At 39.6% G+C, this 10,680-nt stretch overlaps 1 protein-coding gene across 1 annotated transcript; it reads right to left on the reverse strand.

The window, feature by feature from the left end:
- Positions 1-1,103: 1,103 nt before the first annotated feature.
- Positions 1,104-10,322, reverse strand: epcam (epithelial cell adhesion molecule). The gene is made up of 9 exons (XM_043695622.2): positions 10,013-10,322; positions 8,458-8,571; positions 6,423-6,678; positions 4,948-5,013; positions 4,184-4,244; positions 3,512-3,613; positions 2,710-2,922; positions 1,677-1,727; positions 1,104-1,583 (listed from the first exon to the last, which is right to left on the reverse strand). Exons 1-9 carry the CDS (start codon positions 10,074-10,076, stop codon positions 1,539-1,541), a joined length of 972 nt encoding a protein of 323 aa, XP_043551557.1. The 5' UTR covers positions 10,077-10,322; the 3' UTR covers positions 1,104-1,538.
- Positions 10,323-10,680: the final 358 nt, after the last annotated feature.

Raw genomic sequence — 10,680 nt, forward strand, 5'->3', positions numbered from 1 at the left:
AGCCAGATACAGTTCATTTTTAAAGGCTCATTACCATGCAGCGAGAGTGAAACACAGAAATCAGATTTCCCCAAAGGCACTACATGGTGTTTTACACCAGTACTACTACAATAGCATATCCATTGTTCAAAGACTTTGCTCAGTTGTAGTAGAGTTCAACACAATTTAAGAGCTTGAGTGGCCAACTCAAATTTGCAAATTACAATTCAATGTTTTAGAGATAATTAATGTTCAAGTTCCAGTAGCATTTAAGATTATAAAAAAAACTTTAGAACTATACTTAAATCAGTTTAATAGTCAGGTTGTAAGTTTGCTTGCTGAGCTGGTAAATTTGTTCTTAGACACATTGTTATGTAGCATGGTGACAGTGAGTCTCCAATAAAGTGCTGGTGATTATCCTGCTTGCATCTAGGTCTGTTTTGGTGGGTTCCTGTACCAACAACCAGCAGAATGAAAATATACAAGATACCCTGTAAGGACTGCAACAAATATTACATTGGATTGATGAGCAGGAAACCACCACCACCCCACATGAACACCAACTAGCCACCAAAAGACATGGTGAGCCATCACTAGTATCCATACACAGACTAAGAGGGACACCAGTTTAACTGGGACAATACATCCATCCTGGGACAAACTAAACAAGGACATGCATGGAAATTCCTACAGGCCTGGCATTCAAACTAGAACTTCATTAAACAAAAAAATTGATTTGGACCCATTTACAAACCTCAAACCGGAAGTGATATCATCCATCACAACAGACCAAGACGATAGCAAGTGGGACAGAATACCAGCACTTCAGAGGCTCACTGATGTTACCTACCAGTGATGAAGTGTCTGAGAGGAAAAAACCTACCAGCTCAGTGATTAAACTTACAACCTGAGCCACAAATCTAAAATTTTAGTTCAATGGTGCTTAGTATAGTTCAGAATAGCAATTTAAGGATTCATGGCAAAGCTGTATTGTGGAAGGTTATAAAATACAAGATGAAGCAGCTCAATTCAGGGACTTGGCAATGCCAAAGCAACAAGAGGAAAAAATAAAATGGACTGCAATCAAAACTCAAGGCATCATTACAATTATTAAATGAACCCACTTCAGAAAACTGAAACAGTCTTTATTAAAAATTAAATTTTTACAAAGCCATTTAAACATTATACTTCAATAACAGTACTGAAGTATAAAAGCAGTGACCTAAAACAATGACAGTCCAAGAAATTACAATTCCAGACTGAGGAAGTACAAAAATCATTAAAACCCAATAAAAAATGGCTGACTCCAATATTGTCTCCGTCTCCCTTTGTGGGAAGAAAATGTCCAGTAACAGTACCAGCTAAAAAGAGTTCTTTCCAAATGCATGACAAGGATGGATTGCAGTTAAATTAAGTTCAAAATGAACAGAAATTAAAGATCTGCACGACAACCTTGTAGAGAATCCCAAACCAGGAGACTGTTCACTTGCATGGTCTCATTTTATAATCTCCCAAATTCAGAGCAAGAGAGACTGCAACTAACATCTTTGCGAGGAAGATTAGGTAGTCAGCTGCTGCTTCTGAATTTCATCCAATTCTCTTCCCTGTAAGGAAAGAAATGCAAACATTGAAACAGAAGTATTTTTACAAGCTACACAAAAAACTTCAACTCAAGGTGGTAGAGAACAAAAACATACCTCAGCCTTTTGATATATGTGGGCCTTGGCAGCCTTCCTTCTGGTAAAGAACTGGAAGAAAAATAAGCCAATATTGAATTTTAGAAGTTGAAACTTATACTTTGCCAAGTACTGTTTTGGAAACTTATTAACATACAAGTTTGGAATAAGTATCATCCAGCATCTTAGAGTGCTAAATCATGGCAGATCAGATGTGTAGCTTTATTTTCCACCCACCCCATAAACTAATCAAGAATTTGCTACCTCTGTCTTAAAAATACTGACTAACAGTTGTTTAAGACCCAACCCCAATTTCTCATGTCCATCTGAAAATGGACAGCTATTAGTCATTAAATGGTGTCCCTTCAGTTCTAGTCTCTCCAACAGGGGAAAACCTTTCAACATCCACTTTGTCAAATCCTCATAGGATTTTGTTTTAATAAGAACATTCTAACTCCAACATATACACACACCCAACTTTTCCTCAGATTCCCAGAACTGGTGGAGGATGCATTAGTCGAGTGCAATGAGCACCTTAAAAACACATGTATATCCTAAAGAAAAAAAAACAAATGAAAAAAGTCTTAGGAACAGGATCAAGTCTTCCATTCATTAAGCTTGGTTGATGTATTTCAGCCCCATGTGCACTTGCTACATGTCAATCTCAAAAATGAGCTAGCATCTAATAGGAACCTAGTCGCTTGTGGGGGGGGGGGGGGGGTGGATGCTGGTATTGTCTTTGCCTCTGGACCAAGAGGGTCAGTTAATCCCACCTGCTCTATAGGTGTGTAACATCTCTGAACAAGTAGGTTCAGAAAATAAAGATGTTCCTCAAATTCATTGTGGACCCAACTGTAAAATAGCTTTGGCATTTCCTCTTATGCTGATTTCTGTTGTTCACACATCTAAACATCCTGTAATCTATAACTCAATTTCAATTTAATTACTAAAGATCACCAATTTGGCAGAGTGGTGAAGTCAAAAATTCTCAATCCAGCACTTCATTTGATGAACAACATTACACCAAATAAATTTAAATTCTGTTTATACTTACAAGCACAACAAGTCCAGCAACAATAGCAAGACAGATCACCACAATGACAGCAATAATGCCAGGGGTCATTCGCTTCATGGAGAACTCTGGATTCTTTGAATCAACATAATACACATAGGCTTCTTCAAAACTAAGCTTTTCTCCATCAAATGGGACCCCGTCATCCTGAATTGATCGATTATATTGATCAGAGAACAAGGTGTTACTCTTGACCTGGTATGGAAGGAAAAAAAAGGGTTACACAGGTAAGTGTTGCATTGCAGCCAATCAAAACCCACCATCATGAGTTACATCCAGCAATTAAATAGAGTTTAGGAAGTGTAGGCTCACTAGCCTAAATAACGAATTAGGTTTAAATCCTCATTTATTGTAATCATCCTGAAACCAAACTATTCTACATTAAAGGAATGAATAGAATTATCTTTCTTCATGGAGAGAAGAATTTGAGCAAGGGACTAGATTTGGTCATTCATCCCTGTTTACCCTTGAAATTGGTCCTCTTGGGCCACTGCAGAGGGTAAAGATTCTACCACATTCTGTGGATCTAGCCTCAAGATTCTTCCCTGGGGAGGGGGAAGAGCACAAGTATTCCAGATTTATTAGCTAAATTTAAGTTCCACCAGATCCTGCAGAGGAATTTGAACTCCTTTCCCTAGAAAGGAAATGAGCCTATGGATTCCTGGGCCAGTACTCCCATCTCCCTGTATTTTGACTATTAAATGAAAATTTTTATTCCAAACTAGATAGGAAGAGTGAGCTATAATTAGCACCTACTTTGGCAAGAATGTTCAATGCAACTTACATCCTTCTCTAGGTAATAGGCTGCAGTAGCAAGATCAGACGGTGACTGCACGGTCACATTTTGTTTCAAGTCCACAGTTATATAACGGTCTTCTGCATGATACTATAATACAAAGTTGGTTTTAAAGTCAAGAATAATGCAACTGAGAAAAATCTTGGTGAAAATTACAAAAAACTTGGAGTAGAAGGACAGTTTAGAGAATTTTTATATTTCTGTCAGCTAGCCAAAAGATCAAAAATAGTGGATGACATTGTTAATACCTTTTACATTGATATCACCTCATCCCTGAACTTGTGGATTGCCATGGAAGCCAGAACAAGAGCTCTTCAGTAAAATATACTGATTTTTATGAACTCTATCAAAACTAACTGTAGAGTTTTCCCCACTATTACAAATCAATTTAAAAAAACTATCCCCTGCACTGTGTTCATGGCAGTATTCTACGAAAAGAGGTTTCATTATAAATCAGCAGTAAAAGCTATTTATGCAAAATAGCCTTTAAGCAATAATTGCAGATATTGCCATTCAGTAACAGATTAAACTGGATTCAAGTCTGCATTTTACTGTTCTTTGATCTATACAAATCAGCATTTGGTGACAGGATTAAATATTTGCAAATTGTTGTTAATCACAATAAGTGAAGACAAAAAAAAAACTACATTTGTTGATTACCTCAATCTTCTCAATGTAATTTGGGTCCACCTGGTAAGCAGCAAAGACATCTTGGATAGCCCTGTTGAAAGTAGTTAGGAATGATAAGCAGAATGTAAATACATTAGCCAAAAACATACCAATACAATACATAGAAGATAGAGTCCCATATTAAAGATCATGTTCTAACAGTTTTATTGTGTTCAGATCACTAGGATAAAATGGCAAGTTCACTGACAAATTTAGAGTCTCAATCCAGTTTCATATGTGACCTACAGAGTAATCTTTGCATCAACATTAGCCTCACTCCAAGGTCTTGGACACTGGTGCAACAAGTTTGCTCAAGGTAGAAATGTATGCAATCTCTGGTTAGTGGCGATTCAAATATTTAATGTCTAAGAACAAACTTGTTCTAAAACAAAAGTTAAGACTTCATGCCCAATTACTTTGGGAAATATAATAATGCAAGGAAAAAAGCAGTTAAGTTTCATACAGGAAATATATGTTCTCTTGAACAGTGGACTCAAACTCCAGCAACTCATTTACAATGCTGAGGGGAATAAAAGTGGAATACCACAAATGCTGTTTCAAACAGATGGCGTTGCACTATGCAAAAAACCACCAATCTAAAAAGGAGATCTTCTTCCTATGCACCATTCCTTCAGTACATTATTAACAGGTCAGCTGACATTAGTGGATTTGAATCCTATAACTTTTGACTTCGTACCAAGTACACACCTGACATCACATAGTACCCGATAATATATTAAAGTTGTAATGCTTACTTTTTCAGTTTCATTTCGTCCACTTCTTTATTTAAGGGTTTGTGCCTTAGCTGAATCTGAAACCAACTGCAATGAAAAAGGAAGAGTTAGTAAGCAAGGTTTAGTTAGATAGTTGAATCAGCTAAATAAAAATGTTGGAACACATTTGGGGAATTCACTAAATGTAAAAAGCTGCTTATTTTAAAATGGCAAACCACTAATTTTGTGTTCCTATTTCTTGCTGAAAAGTTCCACCCTTGAGCCTGCTCCACCATTCAATAGGATCATTCACATTCCTGCCCTAAACCCTCTTTCAGCCTTACATATGCAGGGTCTCTGCTCCCATTGCTGTGTGGCAGAAGTTCCAAAGACTCAGCCCTCAAGAAATTCTCACCTCAGTGATAATTGATATCCCTCAAGTCAGATGGATTCTAGACTCTCCATGAAAGAGTCAGCATTTACCAGACAAGCTCCTTGAAACATACAAGAGTCTCAATCAGATCACCTCATTCTCTATACTCCAGTGAACAGAGTCCCAACTGGTTTAATCTTGTCTTATAAACCAATCCCTCCACATCAGGGATCATTCCAATGAACTGTCTGAACTACCTCCAATAAAATACATTTCCTTAAAATACGAAAGGAAAATCTGTTCAGTACTCCAGGTATGATCTAACCAGTACCTTGTACAGCAGCAGCAAGACTTCCTTATGCTTATAATCCAGCCACATTTAAATAATGACCAATTTTCCATTAGCCTTCCTGATTATCTGCTGCCTGTGCGCTAACTTTCTGTTTTGTGCTCAAATACACCCAAGTTCCCTGTGTTGTGGCTTTTCTCCATTTAAAGTGTTTTTTTTGTTCTAACTTGAGGGCGGCACGGTGGCCCAGTGGTTAGCACTGCTGCCTCACAGCGCCTGTAGACCCGGGTTCAGTTCCCGACTCAGGCGACTGACTGTGGAGTTTGCACATTCTCCTCGTGTCTGCGTGGGTTTCCTCCGGGTGCTCCGGTTTCCTCCCACAGTCCAAAGATGTGCAGGGTCAGGTGAATTGGCCATGCTAAATTGCCCGTAGTGTTAGGTAAGGGGTAAATGTATGGGTATGGGTGGGTTGCGCTTCGGCGGGTCGGTGTGGACTTGTTGGGCCGAAGGGCCTGTTTCCACACTGTAATGTAATCTAATCTTTCAGAGTGAGAAAGTTCACATTATACTCCACTTGCCAGCTATTGCCAACCTTACTGAATAGGTGTCAGCTGGATGCATCACCATATGCCTATTAATAAAACCTGGAATGTTTTCATTTAGCTGACAGAATGAACACAAGGATTCAAGCTCCTCACCAGCTCAAGTAATTGCAGGACAATTATACTATTATTACACAACATATGGATGATATTGCACACACCTAGGAGCAGCTGAAGGGCTACATTTGGCATTTCAGAGCCACTGACTACAGATATACTCTTTACTACCCCCACTCCCCAGCAAAATACTTACAAAGTTGAAACTGGTTGTTCAGGGCATTCTATATCCTCATCTGCCTTGTCAGTCCTTCGAACACCTGCAGTGTTTACACACCAGCAGGTGCTAGTCCCATTACACTGCTTGGAACGGAATGTGCCGTCACTCTTGCAATCAGGATCATAGATACCGTCATTATCCAACATGGCATGCTCAGTGGGCTTTCTGCGAGCTCCAATGCCACTTCTCAATCGGTACATTTCATTCTTCATCATCCAGCACTTACTGGTCACTAAAGGGATTTAAAAATGAAATTCACACATTAATAGCTCAATTTGAGTTTCTTACACAAGATATCTAGGCCACAGATTGTATTATAGGAATATTTCCAGGATTATTCAAGTTATTCAAAATTTAAGGAAATAGTGATTCTCTATTTTACGATCAGCTTCCTCAACCTGTGAAGTATTAATAATAACTGTAGTGTTTGATTGGCTGACAATGTACTCAAGGACTCACTTGCCTCAAGTTTTAAAAAAGACCCTAATTCGTGGGATGTGGGTGTCATTGGCTTTGCTCACAGAACAGTAAGCACATTGTTCCAGACACATAACAACAATACATAAACTACACCAGGCAAGTACTCCTTTCCTGGAAGAACATCAGTAAACTGGTTTTTTGGTACGGTGGGGTGGGAGTGGAAACAAACAGCAGTCACCATTAGGCTAGCTTTTAATTCCAAAATATCTGTCACAGTGGGGTTGAAATCAGTGTTCCCAGAACTTTAGGATGGTGTTCTGGATTACTAGCCTGGTGACATCACAACTACACTACCTTCACTCAGAAGGGTAGAGAATACTGGCATCTATTACCCAAGCTTTTTATCTTGATCACTACAAATGAGACTTAGAAAAATGAAACTTCAATCCTCTACTGCTGTTGAATTGAAAGAGGCAACACTAGCTGATTTATATTAGTTCCAAACTAGATCAGACATGGTATAATGTATAACTTGGAGTTACTCGGAACGGTTTTCAATTGACATTATACAGCCACTTTCAGTAGGAATTCCTCAAACTTAACTCTTGTTTATTACATTCTCTAGCCACAAGTGCCAGTTAAATTCATTTTGGATTCCATCTGTCCCAGTATACTAAAAGCCAGAGGGAAGGATTGCTTTGCCAATAAAGCTCTACACCAAGTAAGTGAGCAACTCAACTTCTAATGACACATGAGTCACAACAGGGGTTTCAAGTTCTGCGATGTGGAGTGCATAAGCAAATCTCACTGAGAAGTGGTCTTCATGATTCCTTTTTTGGTCACTGGTCATTGTGATCTCCACTCCATAAGTTCTACCTACAAAGGACTGTAGTAGTTCAAGGCAGTAGTTCATCTCCACTTCCAAGGAGAACTAGCATTGGGTAATGGATGCCGACTAGCTAGTGATGCCCACAAGCATACAAAATAAAAAGCAACACTAAAGACTCCACTAAATGGAGTCACATGTAAACACAACAAAATGGACAATTAGGACTCTCCTAAATGCAAAGTGGCAAACAAACTCTGGAAAAAAGCAACACTGAAATTGTTTAAAAGTTAAGAGCATTCTCTGGAAAAGACTAGCCCTAGGTCTCAGGTAAACTTAAGACAAAGTTGGATGATAATTCTAAACCCACCTAAAAACTTTGTGCTCAAATAAAAATTTATTCCTGAGATCCAACACCCACTGCACAAATGCAAGAGAAAAAATGTGGATGTACTGGTGACCAAATATTGCCACGAGGTGATTTAGACTAGAAGTGCATTTTACTGCAGTGCTCCTGATTCAGTATTTTTTGATTTGAATTTATATGAATGCACAAATTCTAAAGAAGCAAAAGAATCAGTTGTGAGGAATATTTGAGAAAGTAACTGAGTGGGACACAATAGTCCAGAAATATAAAGGTAGAGAGGGGAAAAAAAAAAATCACTGCTAGCAATTTGTTAACAGAAAATGGAGATACATTTATAATGGTCAGGATCTTTATCTGCAGCTTAAAACACTAAAGGTGTCCTTAAAGAAAATACCTACATGTACTGCAGTTGACTGGTTGATTAAGTTTTTCAGATAGTTGCAACGTACAGGTACAACCATCTCCATTTGGTAGACATTTGGTATATCGGTTGGTCATACACACTGGACAGTCTGAAAAACAAAATAGTGTTAGCTCAGGCTCATTGAATTCAGTTATGCAACAAAGGCCAATTGCTACCTTCTTCAGAAAGATTAATTCTATAGAGATTTTCAAACACTAACCCTTTCAAAATTCTCACCATATTGCAATATATGATGGATGCTGGAAATTAGAAGCTAACAATGCTAGAGAAACTCAGCAGGTCTGGCAGCATCTGCCAAAAGAACAAATTTTGCCTTGTCTCAGTCCTAAATAGTTTACTCTTACTCAAGGCAAGGAGGTTACCTAACAAATTATCCTATAAAGTTTAGGAAGTCACAGACTCTTGTTCCCAAAGTTCAACGCAACACATAGAAGAGGGGCAATCATACAGTGAGAAAAAAAATTATAGGTACTGAAGATCTAAAAAAAAAACTGAAGTTGCTGGAGAAACTCAATAGGTTTGGCACCATTCATGAGAGAAAGCGGATTCCAGTGACCCTTCTTTAAAAGGGGTGGTAGCTGAGAAAAAAAAAGGTGGTTTACATGACAACAGGGGAGGGAAGGAAGCAAAAATAGTGAGACCAGTGAGCAAAAAGGTTAGGCAGAGATCATAACCTCCTCCACCACCACTCCCTCACCAACCGACACCTGGAGGAAGAACACATCTTCTGCCTCAGAAGACTTCAACCCCAGGGCATTAATGTGGTCTTCACCAGTTTCCTCATTTCCCCTCCCCCCACCTTACCTCAGTTCCAACCTTCCAGCTCAGCACTGTGCTCATGACCGGTCCTACCTGCCAATCTCCCTTCCCACCTATCCACTCCACCCTCCTCTCTGACCTATCACCTCCATCCCCACCCCCATTGTACTCTTTGCTACTTTTTCCCCCACCCCCCATTTCTCTCTCTCTCTACCCTGGAGGCCTCCTGCCTCTATTCCTGATGAAGAGCTTTTGCTCAAAACATCGATGTTCCTGCTCCTGGGATACTGCCTGACCTGCTGTGCTTTTCCAGCATCACTGATCTAAAAAGATTATTGAGCTGTGGATTCCCCGAGCGACTTAAAGAGTCAGATAAAATCTCACACTTGGCTGAACCATAACTCACTAAGGGGCGATTGGAAGCGACCTTTAACGGAAGATAGAGGAATTACGCGTCACCCCTGGCGCGACCTAGCGGCCAGCGCTGGAACTGTCGTCTGCCCCACCTCGCCATTCCAAACATGGAGAGGCAAGAGGTGAAACCCTCAAACCCAGAACAATTGGGAAAGCAAGGGTTCGAAACCCATTAACTCTATCGAGTCAAACTAAACATCTCTATTTTTTGAAAGTTGAGAAATGAATTATACATAACGATAAAGCATTTTTTTAAAAAAAAGATCATGTTAAGCTTGTTTTAGCGTCCAGGTTGGCTGGGCCTGAGTGGAACCCACACCTGGAGAACAAAGCGCCAGCTTTACTCAAACACTTACCTTCATCCTGCCCTTGAGCTAGGGCGCCAAACACAGCCAGAAGCAGCCAGCCGAGGGCACGCATCTTCCCCGGTTGCAACCACAACAGAACAAAACCTCGGACAGAATCTCTTCACAACGCCCAGTCCCCGCTCTCCTGCTTCTAACAGGCGACAAAAGTTTTAGGCACAAGTTCCAACTTTCCCAATAAACGGAGTCTTCACTTTTAAAATAAAGAAAATTCTTCAACTGCTGTCTTAACACCAACTAGAACAATCCCAAATATGACGAAGGCAAAGTAGACCTTTTCAGAACAGTCTCAAACCGCTGCTACAATCTCAATACCAGTTTCTGTCGAGAGACAGGTATTTATACCATCTGCAACTGACGTCAACTCATTACCTGCTGAAACTGGAGTCAGCCTTTCTCCTGTTGGGTAACATCAGCGTTTCGGTTCACTCACTACCCCCTGCAATACCTTATTTGTCTCTTCCTCCAAACGAGAAGGGCGTGATCACATCTTTCTCTTTGAGATTTTGGAACAAAATATATAGACTTTTTTTTTAAAAAGTCTGCAATTCTTCACCCCACCCATAACATGGAGAAACTGACAAGGACGTGACACTGAATCATTGCATACTCTGAGACTCTGAGACAAAGATTATGTTAAATTATGATGTGGATCCAAA

Source organism: Chiloscyllium plagiosum, unplaced genomic scaffold, assembly GCF_037043375.1.
Source record: "Chiloscyllium plagiosum isolate Xiang-an unplaced genomic scaffold, Cpla_swu_hap1 HiC_scaffold_10, whole genome shotgun sequence".
Classification (NCBI taxonomy): Eukaryota; Metazoa; Chordata; class Chondrichthyes; order Orectolobiformes; family Hemiscylliidae; genus Chiloscyllium; species Chiloscyllium plagiosum.